The 18,889-nt window shown below is 38.5% G+C and overlaps 1 protein-coding gene across 1 annotated transcript; it reads right to left on the minus strand.

Annotated features, from left to right (window-relative positions):
• Positions 1 to 1,549: 1,549 nt before the first annotated feature.
• Positions 1,550 to 10,241, minus strand: mydgf (myeloid-derived growth factor). The gene is made up of 6 exons (XM_042483947.1): positions 10,025 to 10,241; positions 7,940 to 7,990; positions 7,771 to 7,832; positions 7,336 to 7,417; positions 4,312 to 4,384; positions 1,550 to 2,447 (listed from the first exon to the last, which is right to left on the minus strand). The coding sequence occupies exons 1-6, from the start codon at positions 10,184 to 10,186 to the stop codon at positions 2,368 to 2,370; spliced, it is 510 nt and encodes a 169-aa protein (XP_042339881.1). The 5' UTR covers positions 10,187 to 10,241; the 3' UTR covers positions 1,550 to 2,367.
• Between the last annotated feature and the right edge of the window lie 8,648 nt (positions 10,242 to 18,889).

Raw genomic sequence — 18,889 nt, forward strand, 5'->3', positions numbered from 1 at the left:
CTGACTCGATATCTCTATAAGCCCACAAAGATCAACGTTCTATACTTTCCCATATGTGCCTCTGGATTTAGTAGATCCGTCCTGCAAAGCCGTTCTCCCCAGAAATTAAGAAGAAACAATGGAAAGCTCTTTATCTTGTGGAAACATTTATCCGAGGACAATATATGTTAATTGAGCATGCTTACAGAATACATTTTTCATAATGCTTAGTTTAATATAAAGTTTCATATTAAGTCTAATTTGTATGCTGAAAAACCTGGCTGTTTTCTGCAGCACACAAACTGAGTTTAAATTAGGAATACATTAGTGCTGGTACTAAAATTACCGTTATTTTAGATGGATACGACGGGGGCATAAAAACGCTGTCTGCCACGTTCACGGTGGCCCGGCTCTGACAGCGCTCAGAATATTTAATGCCTCTACGCTGGCACTCAAATTTCTCCTCTCTTTTCATGTTTACCCTATAACGAGGCTGTGGGAGGTTCAATCAGATCATGACTGACATAACAAGACAAAAAACATTGAATTATCTCCAGAGCAGTGACAACATGTCTTTATTCAAACATCCATCACATTTCATCATAAATCAGAACAATCAAGGAGTAGAAAAAAGAAAACATGTACAAAATAAGTAACATCTTGTGTGGTTTTTTTTCTCAGCATCTGGTTACTTCCTGTTGTGACCCCAGAGGGAGCCTTGATGGTGACACACAAACGTCCCCCAGCTGTTTCCTCAACTCCGGAGGATCCAGATGAGAGGATCCAAACAAGGTAAGGATCTTAGTTAGTAATCCGACCACAGAGTCAAATCAGCACAATCCTTCAATCTGAAATCAATCCTTTAGAACTCATCTTGTGGACTCTTGTGTGGATCTAAGAAGATTGGATCAATGTGAGGAAGATAAAGGCAATCCGACTCACTACATAAGGGAGCATGTACTTCTGAAACCTGCACAATACTCTCGCTGATCCACACATGTGCCACTGAAGGATGAAAGCCAAAGGTTCAAGAGGGGCTCAGGCATGTGAAGGCATCTCTTTGCCATATATACTATGATCCATGTCTGTGCACACATTATATTTGAGTATTTTGGGTTCAATCTCAAACTGTACTTGACAAGTCACCAGAATATAGAGAAATGGTTGCAGGCGTTTAATAAAAATTATCAAGAGTAAGTTCAAATAAAAACTATCAGAATTCATAAACTGTGTGCAAGATTTAGGGGATTTTGTGGCTTTTCGCAGTGAAAATTGCAGATCACAACTAGCGATCTAACTAAACTAAACTAAAATTCACTCAGTCAGAATTTCTCCAGTGTACATTGCTTAGTGGGTTTTTACTCTGAGCCAAATTATTTGTTAATGTCTCTTCCTTTCAAAACAAATGGACCAAGTGATTTAAACTAGTAAAAACACTGATCAATGCAGTTTTAGATATAAACAGCTCTATCTAAGGTCACAAACACGAATCCAATCTTATTTTCAGGGGATTTTATACTAAAGAAAACATATCTGCCAGTATATCTCCCTAAATCCTACACAGTAAACCTGTAATACTAATAACATATTTTCAAAACAATGAATTCACACTGACACTGTTCAAGATTTATAAAAAAAAATGCACTGATCTCAGTCTATTCTGTATATCTTTATCCTTCTATCATTTAATGATGCTGCTATCTGCTCCATTACAAGTATCCCTTCTGGCCAAAAACAAACAAAAATAGCAAAAACTGATCACAAGAGGTACTGATGGGTGATTTAGGGGATAAAATGTGTGCTCACAGTTATCTACAACAGATGAATATAAACAGACCAAGCAGGGAGCTCAGCTCAGAAACAGAGCAAGAAAGAGGAAAATGTAATTGTTTATGTGTGTGTGATGACGCTGCTGGAGATTATTCACTTTCCTCTCAGGATTACACCAGATGGATAAATCCCTCTCTACTCTAAATGTGTTATCTATACTCTACAAGCCCCCAGACACCAATCCTCTATACATTCACATACAGCCCCACTGGATCAGAACAGATTTGCTCTCTGTAAATCTTATAGCCTCAGAAACTAAGAAACAACTATGGAAGCACTTTATCTCATAGCAGAATTTTAACTGGGACATTATGTAGTAAGAAAAAATATGAATACTTAACTAACACCTCGCTGTATTTTTCTTTATCTCAAGCAGCATTTTCAAATTCTTTCTTTAAACGCATCAGGTAATTAATGTACTGACAGTATCAGCATAATCCCTCTTCAATTTTTGCTAGTTACCCCACTAATCCATCGTTCATTGACTACTGAGCTGAAACACTGAGGCCCGACTCAGAGTTCAAAACATGACCGAAGCTGAGTCATGCTTCTGACCATTTACAGCTCATCATGTCGTGTCCGTCCAATGGCGGTCAGTTTGGAGAGTTGAGCGCTGAACTTTCCATCTCTGTGGGTCACTGGAGGTAAAAGAGGAGAGCAAATTACTGTCACAGACAATATTAAAGCAACAACAAGGACACAGGGTCATTAATGCAAAACCTGAAACCAGCCAGTATCATCTAACTGCAGAGGCAGCAGTTTGAGAGCTGCAGGTCCAGTCCAACCTGCACTGCCTGTTGGCAAAGAAAGTACCAGCAACAGCATTAGATCTGCAGATGTAGATGTGCGCCATCTACAAGTAATGCAAGAAATAGCTGCTGTAATTCAGACACTAGCGCCACCTGCAGGCAATGAGTGTTACAACTGCAATTTCGTTTTCCTTTGAACTGTAGCTGCTGCGTGTGGCTTTACATTTGATGCATCAAACCTACAAAAATGTACGTTTTTTTTCACGTGAGCATAGCTTCTGCTTCCTGCTAACAGTGATCTACTGTCTTTCAGAGTGCTCTAGTGGACAGGGATGGTCCATTGTTTATTGCTCATAATCAACACTAAACTTGTCTAGCGATAGCTCTGCATAGACAGGTACTCTATGCCTGTTTATTTTTGTAAACTGAAAACCACTTCCCTTAGTGGAATTGAAGCTTTGATATATTTTTATTTCACAGATAATTAACAATAAATATCTGGGTTCATATAAGTGGAAGAAAACGCTGCTACCTCCTAAGCTAATTTATGTATTGTAAAATGTCACAGGCTTATGCTAATAATGTTAGGATGTTGTATTTGTAAGGAAAATGTGTCTAGCAGAAGACAAGTGTTTTGGCTACAGTGCAGGCTCTGTGTAGAGCTATAAATCATAACCTTTAGTGCGCAGTTGAATTGAATTGAATTCCATTCTTGCAACCAAAGATGCTAATCGGACAATAAATGATAAAAACAATAACTGTTTCACAGAAGAACTCTTGGCCCCAGAAATCCATTATCTGGAAGTCCACTGGCTACACTGAAACTCCCAAAACATTGGCTGCTGTACCTAGTGGCAAAATCATTGTCAGACTGATCAGAGATCAGTGTTCATAGGCCATGGTTTCTTTGCAAAAAAATTCCAGATAATTAAATTTAAAAAACTGACAGCCCCAAGCTGAATTGTAATTTATTTAATAATAAAAATACATAATTTTATTTTTTATTTGTTATTGGAGTAAGTAGCAAAATCCTTATAACACATACATGATAAAAACTTTGACCAGATCTATAAGCAGCTCATTGCCTGTGGGTGGCACAAATGTTAAATTTGTGAAAACTATCATTATTTGGCCTGTAGGTGGTAACATCCACAGATGTCTGCAGGGACTTTTCTCTGCTGCAGGTGGAGCAGGTTGGCATGTGAGGAACTGGTCTGATAATGACTGAAAGATTCCTCCTTGTGGAGAGTCTTCAGTCTGCTCAGTGTGAACAATAAATAACAGTGAACTGGCCTGTAATTCACTCAAAATATTATTTTGCATCTAAAACGGTAATTTACCTCCCGCACTTCTGTTAAGGATTTTATCCCCTTGAATCATGACTGGAAGTGTTTCCCAGAGGTCTCACCGGGACGGGATTATCCTAAAGTCTGTGATAGTTGCTGGAAATTGAGTCTATAAGCCTCTGTACTGTCGTGTCTAATCTGCTGTTACAGTAAATTGCTGTGTGACTTGTCAAATCCTGCTAATCACAGTCCGGAACTGGAGCCACAGTGGGGATTTGTGCAGAAAATGAATAACAACAAATAATGCAACAGGGACAAATGGCAACCCACTCACAGCTGGAGCATATGCTTCTGAGGGAAACCAGCAGGGAACTCGCAACGTGACGGAGAGGAGGGAGAGAGCGAGAGATTGACGTGACAAGCTGAGGGAGTTGATTGAACACTTGGAAATACAATCAATTTCTCACCTGTTGAGTCTCCTATAATAAATTCCTCCGGCTTCAAAGGCACGTCACTCTGTCCTGCAGGCGACGTCTGAGACTGGAGACACATACAGAAGCAGTGATGAAGAGGAGGAGGAGGGAAAGAAAGGAGGAGGAAAAGAGAAAAATAAACAAAAACAGGATGAGAGGCGGCACAAGAGACAATTTTTGTTGCAACAGACGGGCCGGGAGAGTAGGAGGATGTGGCGACAAGGTCAAGGAGATTCTGTGTGGGGGTGGCAGGTGTGTTTGTTTGTGTATGTGAGGTTATTTTCATCCCATCATTTAGTGAAGTTTTTTTCTCTCTCTCTCTCTCTGTGTGTGTGTGTGTGTGTGTGTGTGTGTGTGTGTGTGTGTGCGCGCGTCTTCTGCTTGCAGGGCACGGAGCCAGAGCAGGAGGAGGAAACATGTGCTCTCACTAATGACAGTGTGTCAGGACTGCCCTTGCTGGGGGAAGGAGGCGTGTCAAGGTGTGTGCTTCACTTCGCCAATGACCACATCAGACACGGCAGACCTCGGCTAAGTGACTGAGCTCTGTAAGAGTCCAGACATTAACCTTCCATGAGACATTATGTGCAAAGACACGTCGGCGAATTTGACTTCCACGGGAAATAAAGCTTTTCTGTTACTTTGACCGTCTCCGCCTGTGTTCGTTTGTCAAAGTCGGTACAAGCTGGAATGTAGCTCGAACCATCATTAGAGGACAATGGATCTAAAAATGTGCAGGTGCTTGTGAAGCATATGATGGGTTTCCACGGATACACATGCATTAGTAGAGGGGATGTGCAGTAAAGCTACAGTCAGGTCCAAAGAGCAAGTGGCAGCATGTTCATTTGGCAATGCTCTGACTCTCACATGACACTAGGTGACATTTAATCTTGTGTAGCCAGACCTTTTCATCCAATAGAGGTCTGAAGAAAACCTCGCTAAAGACAGACACTGCAGGTGAAGAGGGTTGAAATTTTAACAAACAGATATCACCTCGAAACTTCTAATATTGATTATTACATTAAGACAATTATTTTTTGTATTACAAGTTTTCAGAAATGTTACTTTAGGTATGAAAATGATGCATCATCTAATTTAATATGCACTAATTTGCAGACATTTCCAGAACTAAGCGGCGCGAAAAGGAGATAAGTGGCTTATAGAAACATCACCTCTGGTTGATTTTTGGTAAGTGAAAATAAGCTGTCCTTAGCATTTATTTTGTTGATTTAAAATGTTAGAACAGCAAACTGTCACTGATTTTTTTTCTTATTGTCTATTGCATATGCTGCTTTTCCTCTGCATTAAATCAATATAAATTGAATATTTTTGGGCGCTGGACTGTCGGTCAGACAAAACAAGCAATTTAAGACCCCAGCTTTGGCTCTGGGAAGCTAATGGACATTTTTGCAACTTTTGGTGATTTTATAAACATAACAAATAATATGTGATGCTGATCTTCTCACAGAAGATCAAAGTACAGGTGTTGACAGCTACTGGCTTTGTGGTCAAGCAAACTAAAACTAAAAAACTGCAAGACAGAAAAATCCTGCCTGATTCTCATCCCTGAGCCTGACAAATGCATTGCTGTGTTGCTGGTGCAAAGGTTGATGGTTTGTTATTTGCAGGCTACGCAAAAATGTTCATCAGCTGTGTTTTGCCTTGATTTTCTGATATTTGTGCAGACACTGTAAATTCAACACTCTAAACTTGTTTTGGGGCGAAGGAGAGAGACGCTTTAATCTCAGCCCTGACAGGGCGCATTAAAAATGTGCAGTAACATCAAGGAAAAACTTTTTACTACAGTTTGTCTTTGTTAGGCAGTAAAGTCCTGAGAGCTTCTTGCTGCCCAACATAAGCTCCACAACATATTACTCAGTGGGGGGAAAAGCTGAAGAGCTGAAACTGAAGAGGTGTTGCACCTACAGCATTGTAACCACACTGCAATGTGGCTCCAAACAAATTACAACACTGAGGACAAGGAGTGCAAAAATCATTTTTTAAGATAAAATATGTTACATTTGTGGTTTACTAAAGATGCTAATGTAAGTTTGTGGACCTACATTGAAATTAAGGTTTTTAGTATGAGGCAGCACAACTTTGAGTTCCTTTAGTTAGAAAAGGAGTCAAACACGAATGAAAAACAAACAGGGATGTCATGGGTAACCGCTTAAATCGATTAACCTCCGAGAATCTTTTTGACCTGTTACGCATGCTGGTCTAGAGGTTAATTTTGGTGGTCTTCAGTTAACTGTGTTGCACACCACCTGGGTCTGGAGGGTTCTGGCAAGCAGAGCTGCTCAGCTGGTGATTACAGGTACTAACACTGTCTTTGTTTTTGTCATTTACATTTTTTTTATTGATTTTCTTTAATCAGACATTCTACACAAAAAGACATATGACTACAGAAAACTGAACAAAACAAATAACAACAAAAAAGACAGTCTGTAACTACACTTCATACCTGCATCCATATACACCCAAGCGGCTAAGTTTTAACTCCCTTTAGCATCATTAATTATTTGAAAATACTAGCTGGCTCTCACCAAAGCCTACAGAAAATAAAATAAAAGTTAACATCACTTTTATCTCATTTACATCACAGATAGGGCTTTGAAATGTGGTGTTAAAGCTCACTGAGTTAATGGAACGCCAGACTAAAAGTTAACACCTCTTGTATTTCTCGTCTTTTTGTTGTTGTTTTTTTACCGGATAATGGGGTGTTGGGCTATCAAAAGCAAAATTAATCAAAACTGACAATGTTGCACAAATATCAAGATTTAACTGACTGATATACGAGCCATGCTGTATGTGGTCAACTTAACTCGTATATCAGATGGCTGAATGTCAAAAGTATTACATTAAACTCCACGGTAATTAAAAGTATTAAGCTGCTGAATAGAGAGCTGTCTGTCCCTGGTAAGGACCAGTGTACAACATCAAAAACAAGTTCATGAACAGGACAGCCACAGTTAAATTTGCATCTACCAGTTGAGGGAATTGTGCTCCTTTTATACTTACATATGCATTGGCATATTCAATTTTGGTTCCCTTTAGTTCAGCTTTGAACTGAGTGAAAAACAGGTACGACTTCCCCTGGGGCCTGGCAGGAATGAAAAACAAATATTTGTCACCAACATTAAGTCATTTGCATACATTCAGTCGCTTATTAAGTCAGAGCTGGACATGAATACATCAAAAGCGCGAGGTTAGAAACTCTGTTGTATTGTTTCTCCTCTCTGCTGGGGCTGTCACGATTAACTACAATCAAAGAGTGACTCTGTGGAAACAGACACAGACGAGACAAATTCTCACTGAGGACACACTGAACATCAGGGTCACTGAGCCAGTGTGTGTGTGTGTGTGTGTGTGTGTGTGTGTGTGTGTGTGTGTGTGTGTGTGTGTGTGTGTGTGTGTGTGTGTGTGTGTGTGTGTGTGTGTGTGTGTGTGTCTCACCTCCACACGGAGCAGGAAAACAGTCTGTCGTCGTCACTCAGACCCACGCTCATCATCCATTGCTGTTTGGCACAAAACCAAGAGTATTTATCCATAAAACTGCTGTAACTTCAAATCAAAAATCAACAGTATGATGTTGGAGACTGACAGCAAGAGATAAGACACTCACCTCATTGGTTCCCCCTTGTGAAGCATAAGTGAAAGAGCATTCATAATCCCTCTAGAACAAGAGAGTTGTGTGTCATTAAATCTGCATATTTTCATTACTGAGCTTTCAATTAGCTCAACATGCTATTAATTAACACTTTCCACGAGTCTGCTTATTACAGTCAAACATGCATTTCCAACAGGAGCAAAATTATCAAATTGCTGCTCAGTTTTAACACTGTGTGCACCAATGTTAAATAAATTCAGTCTGTATCGAGCAAACATACAAAAACATTCATCCCCGCAGCCTCACAGAGGCAAAGATTAGCTTGCTTGTCGATGCTTCCTATCATTATAAATTCAAAGGTCTGTCCTGGCTGCTGTTGTGATAACAATGTTTTGTAGACATCAATTCATTCCTCTGGTGAAGACGTTTCTCTCAGCAGATGGTTTGACATGTTAAACACGAAAATGTTGCACCTGATGTGCTTGAGGAGTCAATATTTAAGCGAAAGCAGAGCAATAATTCACTGCTATTGCATCTTGTCTTTCAGCAAAATCACAACACAATTGAAACATTTCTACCAGCCAAAGCACTGACATTTACAAAAGTGTTATTAGAAATTTAATTAAGTAGTTAACGACTACACATATAATTAGTTTAGCCAGTTAACGCTTTGAACCCTGGATCGACATCACTGTTGTTGTGCTGCATTCAGACACCTTTCACAAGTATTTAATACTGTGAAGCCTGAGCAAATCGATTTGATATCTCTCAAAAACATGGGGAAAAAAGGCAAAGAGCAACCTGGCAAGAAATATCAACAAACAGCAAGTAAGTAGATTTGGAAAATTATTTGTCAAACAAAAAAAAATAAAAATAAAAATGTAGAGAAAGCTGGATTTATAATTGTAATAACATGTTTTAAATTATTTTATTATTATGATTTAACACAGTTTTTAAGGTCATTTCCTTGTGTGTGTGTGTGTGTGTGTGTGTGTGTGTGTGTGTGTTTTTACAGTATGACTCTGGGTTGTGGGTTTAGCCCAGTTGGAGCTCATTGGATGGACAAATGTGTTGTAGGCTATGTTGATACAATGATTGTGCCGAAGCAATATTTATTTGATATATTTATAGAATTACAATATGGTAACAGTCTTTAGACTGTGCACACCAAAAAGTGGCAGCCCATTTTAAAAAATCAAATAAGGAGAAACAATTTTGACACAATTGTATACATTTGAATATGTGCCAAGGCTTCAAGAAGCCAAAGCATACACAAAGAATATTTTTCCAGCAGTGTTTTTAATATATCACACCGGTTTTTAGCTGTGTGTATCATTTTGGTGGGAACAATCCGTTTTAGGTGGAGTTTGAGTGCTAGTGTTACATTTTGCAAGCAGTCTTTTGACAAGGAAAGAGCTGTAGTTTCAGGAAATGCGTATAAGAGACTGGTGGAAAGACTGTAGTAAAACCTGCCTTTCCTGCTATGTCAGGTCAAAATATGTGCTATTAAAAAAAGTCCACTGTGGTGGGAATTTGTTATTATTTTAGCCGTTTATATGGACAAATAATTAAGACAATAAGTAAATAAATAATAATAATAATTGGCGATATAAAGGCAATTAATCGCAGTATTTATGTTCACACATTATATTAAAACTTTACTTTCAAAGGACATAAAGAAATTGTCCGTATTGATTAAAACTGTCAGCCAATCAAAGGAGCCATTGTGTCGCCGAGGCAGCGACGTGTCAGCCTCTCACAGGCTGTGTCGTCATCACGCCGCGACTGTAGTTTTTTTTAGTTATGTCCTTATAAACACCAAATAAATCGTCTGTGACACATTTTAATGAAATACTTACACAGATTTAACATGTGATATAAATCCTAATATGCTTTATTTTGTAATTATTCCTCCGAATACTTAAAAATCAATAACAACGGAGCTACGATAAACTACACGGTGATTTAGCATAACGTTACAGCCAAACTTGCACGTTTAGATTAATCCTCACCGCAGCTCTGTGTCCCGGTAACGTTACTGTTTATAACCGTCAGCTGAGTGTTTAAAATAAAGACAATAACGGCCATACGGTCACTTACAACCGCCTCAGAGAAAGTGTGCACCACTCCTCCCGGTTTAACGTTGAACTCCACCGTCTTCGTCCGGTCAGGAGACGCATCCACGGGGACAAATGCCGCGATCAACACGCATACAAGCAGAAAAGCCAAGTTAACAGCACAGAAGTTATTTTGGGTGGCCATCTCTTCCTCCTCCTCAGTGTGGTGGTGTGTCGCTGTAAGTGGCTCCCCGGGTCGCCCGGTATCCCGTCCACTGTGAATGTCGTCACATCAGACGTCACATATCAAACCAAAGAAACAAAATATAAAAAGACAAACATTTAAAAAACGATTAATATTTCAAAAGCACTGTACTTAGGAATTCGCTCTTTATTGATGTACTTTGTGGATTAATTTATTTTAATAATGACAAATTAAAGAAGTGGTGTTGAATTTATTGTCGCGCGGCCATGCATGACCACACGATGTCGCCCTCGTTCAAACATTTATTTTTAACGCAGGCAGCGTAGCTTCAATAAAATGTCACTTTGGATTAGTATGACCGCATTTAATCACAGTCTGTGGTGTATTTTATTTGCACTTTAGTTAATTCTCTAAAGTCTTCACCAGGTAAAAAGTAATTCATTTTTTTTTCAATAAATTTAAAAATCAAATGATAGCTCTTGACAAACCTTTTCTATTACCAAAAGGTTACTTGTGAATTCTCAACCAATCCAAAGTTACTTATCAAAAACCAAAAGTTAACACTTCACACTGAAGTATAAAGCATTAAAAATGGCATAAGCGCAATTAGACGCACTCATTAAAGATATTTTTCAATAAATGTCAAATTATTATACATTAATTACATTATCATCCACATGTTTATGACATTGTAGTATTAAAGATTAATACAATACACAACATCAAGACAAAGTATGGTCATTTTTTGTTCTGGTTGGCTGGTTTGTTCTGGCTGTATAAAATTGGTCACATGTCACCAAGGCCCCTCTGGTTCTCACCCCACATTAGTTACAGTACGCATAAAGTAGCATAAAATAGGAGATCAAAATAATTTCTACTTCAGGTCAGTTGAGCTCAAATTAACTCATCAATTACCATGACAACTGAAGAAAACTCATCCACTCATGATAACATTATGACAGTGAACCTTGAGTTGGGATTATCTGGACAAACTAAGTCAGAGTAGTAGCTATACAAACTAGAGGTATCATCATCTGACATCAAAACTGTTGCTTTTTTGTACGCACAAGAGGGAAAACTCTCTCAAACCCAATCACACCTCTGTGTGGTTGTCCATACATACTGTATGTCTCTTTTTTTACTGCCTGGCTGCAGCCCAGGATGTGGTACGCAGGTGTGAAGGAGAGAGTGCAGAGTGCACATCTCGTTTTTACAAATTGATGAGATGCATTAACATGTCGCTGAAGTTTCTTGTCTTATTATAAGGGCTCATTTCTTTTTATCTTAATTAATGTTTCTTCATTGCATCTACACATGGTTTACATGGAAACATAAAAACTACTCAATGTCCTTGATGTCTGTCTACAAAGTATTACATTTTTCTGTCTGTACGTAACTATTGTCTGATTTTAATGATTCAATGAGCTATTTATTTATTTATAATCACAGCTGTTAGACTGTCAAACAAGCTGCCTGGGCACAAGATATACTGGGACAGGAAGTGATAGTGTGGTAGAGAAAATAATAGATGATAACTGTTTTCTTTAGTTTTTTTTTTCAAGTTTCATGTAATCTTAGTGAAACTTTACCAGAATCACAAACAACTTTATTGGCGATGCATGTTGAGAACTGACTACAGAGTATTAATATATAACTACAACAAGAAAATAATGCTATACAAATATATGCAGGAAAAAAATGTAACTATCACATAAAGGTGGGTTGGTGTGAAATAAAAATATGAATGTGCATTATAACAATTGGACACAAACATTCACCCTGTATATACAGGTAAAAATGTTACTAAAAATCATATATGGGATAAAGGTTTGTGGCCTACTGTGCTGTTCCAGTTGTAGAAGAGTGCATTGCAATAACGGAATATGATGTGAATGCCATTAAACAATAAGTATAGTAGGCTATGCATGCCAAGCGAGATGATTTTATTGCTCACATGCTGATTCTAAACTACTATAATTCGGTAAAATAATTTCAGTGGGTTTAGTGAAATTGTCCAATGCTTGTGTTTTGTTTTTAATAATATTTTGGAAGAAATAAACAATTAAACACCTCAACAACTGAGACAAAAACATCTTTGGCAATACATTTGAAGCACTTGTAATGTCTTTAACTGCACTTAACACTAGCGCTATGAAAGTATTATGCTTTGCATCATCTGATCCATCAAATAATCCTGTGATAAATACTAATGAATACTTGCCCCTTGTAGTCAGTTCTGCTGCACAAAATATAATAAATTGCGAGTATGAGTGTCTTTTTCTCACAAGATATCTGCAAAAAGTAAACAGCAAGGGGTCAAAACACCAAGTCTCTCAATACTGCACATTCCTCTCTTTTTCACAGTAGAACATTTCATGTTACAGGAGACAGAAACAGTCTCACGTCTGCTCCTACATGTCTGCATGCATATGTGTGTTTTTATATGTATGTCTCTGGAGCCGTAAGACGTCCTCCTCCTGAGAGATGAACAGATGTTTGGTACGAGAGGAGACACGTTGACGTCTGACACTCATGTGTAAAACCTCTAAAACAATACGAGCATTTAGAGAGCAAATTCAGGCCAAAAATAAGTGGAGGGTTTCAGCTGAATAACCTGTCCGCCCTCTTCACCCTTCTCCTCACCCTCCTCTCCTCCTCCTCCTCCTCTGTTTGCAGTTCCATCCGGGTCGACAGTCCCACTTCTCAGTCCAAAAATAATACAATAACAGGATTAATCACAGCGTGTGTTCACTCAGACAGCCTGTTGAGTGTTTGGATATTTACACAGCGGCTCCGGGAGGAAAAGTACAGGGGTCATTAGGCACATTCTTCTGTTTCAAAGCTGTTAAATCTGTAATGATGTGTAAATGGTCAGAGTCAGGGAGTCCTCGTCCTGCCCAGGTAAACATTGTTTCCGTCCTTCAGGATGTCAGACACACGGCGGTGTAACACCAGGAGGAGACTCATTTCCACTGTGCTCACACAAACAGCTTCTAGTCTTTGCTATAAACAAACAATAGTCAACAAAGGTAAACATACTGACCACGGATCCAGACAGAGAAACATGACATTAGTACAGAGCTGGCGTCAAGTTATTTCTCTAATGATGGAAGCTCATTCTGCAGACTTTACACACACAGCAGGGGGAGTTAAAACCAACACTTCAGTGTGTCAGTGGTTTTGTGTATGAGCAGATTTATAGTTCATTTAGCACTTTTAATAGTTTTTAAGCAGCTAAAGGCCCAACTAGAAATTTTGGTTCTAAAAACTTGAAAATGGTACAGTGAAACCAATGCAGTGTTTTGGTAATGTTTTCAGCGGCAAGTTTTCTTGTAGTTCGTTCTTCTTAAAGTTCAAGACAACATTCTTCATAAACAACAAAAAATGTTAGAAATGTTTTTTTATTGTTAACATATCACGTTACATTTTCATTAAAAAAAAGTTCTGTAATCTCAGTCTTCAATAACATTTCTGAATGTTGCTTTGAAAATGTTATGTCTTTGTTCTCATGTAACATTGTGGGAACATTTTACAAAAAGAACATTATATGATCTGTAACCTCTCAACATCACCAAAACAAAACAACACATTTAACCTTAAAGATACATTATTTGAAAAGACAAACTTCCTTAAAAAAATCTTTGAACATTAGATTAAAATGTTTTCTTTAAAACATTATTACAGCTTGCAGGTAACGTTAGTCAATGTTGTGGGGACATTTCCTGCTAGCTGGGGAGCTGAATCAGATCTGTTCATTACCACCATAAACAGATCACTGAATGATCAGCAGAGGGAGGACCAAGTCATTGTTTTGCAAGTCACAAGAAAGTCTTAAATCCTTGTGCTCAAATCCCAAGTCAAGACTGAAATATAATGCATCATAGTAGACGCTAAATATATTTAATTTACAAAAATCATGATTTTTTAAAAATGTATATTTATTTGTTGAAACATGTTTGTTGGAAGCTGCTGTGTCTCTGTTATTTTTAAGCCATTTTACTGCAATTCATTTAAATTCATTTTTTGTTGACTTCCACACAACCTGTTTCTTTCCTCGAACAAAATGATCTTTGGTATCATCCTTTTTCAAATGGTGCTTAGTAATGTAATGTTAATGTTAATATGTTAATGTTTGTCTCTTCTGAAACTTGATTGGATGTTGGCTTGGTTCAAACAAAGTGGAGTTAAATGTCAACTTGCTGGGAAAAAATAATGTTAATGTTAGCTGATTTAGGGAATGACTGGAAATTCATTGATTTGTGGCACAATTTTTTAAATAAAATTCTTCTCAATCTTCAGGTATCGGGGAAGTTATCAAGTCAAAAGGCTCAAGTTCAAGTCATTGGTGTTGAAGTCCAAGATGAGTTGCCAGTCTTTTTTTATTTTGTCATGTCAAGTCATCAAATCTGTGACTAAAGTCTGCCTCAAGTCATTCAGGTGACTTGGTGACATTCCTGTTACTTGTTGCATGTATTATTTTTTGTCTTCTCACCGAGTTGATGTGTGAGACCGTAATTGTCTCAGTGTGTTAAGTGAATTATAAGTGGATGCTGATTTATATGAACACTGACATCATGGTGTTGATTGTTCGAGTTGTCAGAGTTTAGAGTGATGTATCCCACAGACTCTTCAGCAGCTCTGTCATAATGAACTCATGCTGTGTGTGCAAGCTTTGTTTAAACCCACAGACGTTTATTTTGAGGTCTTGTCACCAAGTTTACAAATGCATGACTCAAAAGACATTGTCAGTTGACTGAATGCTATAAAATAAACCTACAGATTTGAAAGTTTAACTTAAATCTGCAACAAAGAAATACAGAAAAATCAGAAGCATAAAGGTTGATGAGGTCAGTATTTTGCAGTTTGTGTCTGTAAGGAACAAACTGCCTGCCATCCAGTGTCACTGCAGTCTCGCCTGTTGGCTCGGACACTTGTTGACCGGCAGTCTCAGACAGTCCGGCCTCTGGGCACGACCTCACAGACCTGCAGCCCGTGATAAGAATGGTTTAGCCGTGGTGCTGCTGATGCCAGCAGTTTGCACTCAGGTTTTCCTGGCCGTCTGCGGATCTGTGGAATTTCTCTCCTCCTCGCCATCTCCAGCGGGGGCAGGCAGGGGCGACCGGCAGCTCTGCTCATCCTGCACGCCCTGCAGGCTTAGCACGTCGGCCTGCCCTGAGCAAACAGCACCTGGTGCGGCAGAGGAGGCTCTGCCCTGACCCTCTGTCACACTCAAATTCACATCAGCGGATCACCTCCACCGCTCTCTGACCAAAGATGGTGTCGGCTCCACATGGACGCCAAGTTTGGGTAAGAGGATGAGTGAAATCTGGGGTTATAAAATCGGAACAAGCCCAGTGAGGTGGATATAAGCGGCAAGATTTTCCTCATCTCTGATACTTTCCCATCTTTTGCATCTTTCATCATTACAGCAGTGGAGAGTCATCAAGCACAGTAACTTAAGTGCTGAAGGCTACTTAAGTAGTTCCAACTGATATACAACATTATAACTGGTTACTTTTCAGATTAATATTTTACCAACAAAAAAAGCCGCATTATAAACTTAAAAAAGAGATTAAACTAGTTGTTTCTAAACTTTTTGGCTTGTGGCCCCTTAAGCAGTAGATGGTTGGGACCTCTTGTCACAACCTCTTACCCTCTAAACTTCTGACGGTTTAATTTAAATACCTATTTGTGGGAGTAAAATCATCTGATAAACGACAGAGAATCTCCAACAAATCAATATAAATACTTTGCAGCAGAACTTTATTTTGCAGTTTTCTTTCATTATCAATCAACTCATGACCCCTCAGATGTATCTTGTGACTCTTTGGAGGGGCTAGCCCCCAAGGTTTGGAACCACTGGGCTAAACCACTACTGTAGGATATATAAAACAGTTACATTTGCTCCACCTCAAACAGCTACAACAGTAAAAGGCATCTCATAGTGTTTATCACTCAGTATTATTATCTAATATTAATAATTCAAAAATGTTATAAATGATATCAGTCACAGGCAGAGACTCAGACCAGACCAGTTCATGTCCCGCAATACATGAAAACACTGAAGATAAAATGCTGAACATGCAAACCACAGTCCCAATTGATCTAAATGTTCTAAATTCCCATTCAGAAACACCCACTGACAAAGAAAAGTGGTTACAACACTGGTCACAGGAACCATTATTCTGCAGAATCACTAGTACTTTTACAGTTTTTTGTTTTTTTTTACTGATAATTCTTCTATACTTTGACGTAGGATGTAGGATGACGTAGGATTTTGAATGCAGGACTTTTACTTGTAGTGGAGAATTCTTATATTATTGCATTAGTACTTTTACTCAAGTAACAGATCAGAATGTATTTAACCACTGTATTACTGTGTTACAGTGATGAATGCACAGTAATGTTAATGCAGAGTGAACATCCCATCAAAATTACTCTAATTCTCTCCTCTGGTTTTATTGTGCCTTCATAACTTGAGGGTGGAGATCATTAACACAGCAAATGCAGATGTACCTACACTGCATCTGAGAAAGCCACAGCGCTCATTTCCATGAGAGGAGGTGGAGGTGATGGTGACCCGCTGCGGCCCTGATGCTGCCATAAGACAGACTGTGCAAGTGAGTCAGTGAGGGAGCTGCTGTAACAGATGCTGCAGAGAAAATACACTCCATGACCTCAGCTCACAGCTGCCTGCAAATTCATCTCATAAACATCCTGAAACAGTTTCCTCCTTTCATCAAGGCTTTGCGTGAAAGTTGCTAAAATCTTCCCCTCTACAAGAACCTCAAGCTCAACATTCTCTCACGTAAATTTAGTTTGTGTACAGATGAAGTGGAGAATTTTCTGTTCAGAGCATATTGTACACCACTTTATACACTTGCGGTCAAAGTACAGAAAAGGCAACTTTACAGAAGTTGCACGTATAATAATGCCATGACAATATTACTCAAGAGACCTAGATAGTGAAGTGCAAGTGAAATATTTGTGGCTGCAAGAGTCAATACCCTCCAAGCTGTTTTAAGGAATCTCATGTATAAATTTATCTGCCTTATCTGGCTTAATGACTCTGAGAAGGAAATAATACTTGTTCTATCCAATGTAAGATATAACACTAATCCCAGTGGTGGAGACACTTGTATTTTACACCATGATTTTGCTCTGTGTTTGTGTATTTCTCTAGTGTATTTGATGTTTTGTCTCTTGACCATGAGTCTGGAATAACTGATTGATTGACTGACCACACAAAGGGTTCCTTCAAGGCATAAATCGCTCCATTCATTATGTTTTCACCATACATTGTTGTGGTGCTAAAACAAATCAGACTGAATTCACCCAAAATCTAAAAAAAAATGTTCACTTTCGTGCCCTATATTTAACATCATAAGACTATGACGTAGTATTTTTGCTGGACAGCAAAGAGCAAAAAGAATGAATAGTGTTACAGAAATATTTGTGGTGAATATTTATACATTTCCACGTCAGAGTGTTCTTAATAAATCTGGTGACAAAGTGTAAACAGAGCGTTCCCAGACACCTGGGGTTAATGCCAGGTGAATAAATGTTTTCCCAATCACTCATCTGTAACACAGCATGACAAACACGCAACAACAGGCAGGTGCTGTGAGGCTATGACTTGTGCTGCCATTTCCGAAAGACATAAACGTGCTCAGTGGAATTATTTTAGGTATTTCTCTGAGGTGTGTTATTCCAGAAGCATTTAAGAAATGCACCACTCCTCATGCTAATGAACCTCAGCTTGTGTTCACTGCTGTTAATGGTAAATGAGAAGTGGAATGACTTCATGTTGTTAAATATTTGTTCAAATTATCCCGTCAGTAGTGACCATTTAGTTTTTTTGAGTTAGGTGTCAGTCCTCAATGGTAACAAACTTTATTATAAAATATACAAAAAAATCAGGACACCTTTCAAACAATCAAATACCCTTCAGACTAGATTGTAAAAGCACAGACTTTTCATTTCATACATGACATACTGCTTGAAATGCACGCATGCAAGTCTTATATTTTAACAGCACTTTACATAGTAGTATGTGTTTAATAGTACACAGAGGGTCTTTTATTGCTGAGGGGCAAACCGCACCGTTGTTTACATTAAAATAAGCACCAATTCAGTTAAACAGTATGACTGAATTAAGCTTCCTATAGGAATATTTCACCCCACAAATGATCATTTGTATACCAATTATTCACCCTGTGTTACAATGAATTTGTAAAGAAAACTTTCTTTTTCCTAGTGACTCCATGGTGAACAAAAAATCCCAAAATTTAGAAAAGTCATAAGGGGCCACATTTAACAACAGCAAAACTATATTAAAATGTCAATTTTCAAACTCTCAGACAATCTCCTGCACGGTTAAACATAATCTCCTAGGACAGCGTCGTCCTTCATGTTTTGGATCTCTGCCTGCTCTAACAGCTGATTCAAATGATCATCTCATTGTGAACTCCTGAAGCTGCGTGATTAAGAGCTGATCGTTTAGAGAGAGATCTAAAACATGCAGGAGAAGTGTCAGTCAATAAGAAGTTTGGGAAATTCTGCCCTTTGACCTCAATTCATTACGAATTTTCTGGTTTTGGATTGTTTACTGCGGAGACGTGTAAGAAAAAGAAAGATTTTCTGTCTGAATTTAACACAACATTGGGAGAGTAATTGGAGGCTGTTCTCATGCACTGTTTATAT

This window comes from Plectropomus leopardus, chromosome 3, assembly GCF_008729295.1.
Source record: "Plectropomus leopardus isolate mb chromosome 3, YSFRI_Pleo_2.0, whole genome shotgun sequence".
NCBI lineage: Eukaryota > Metazoa > Chordata > Actinopteri > Perciformes > Serranidae > Plectropomus > Plectropomus leopardus.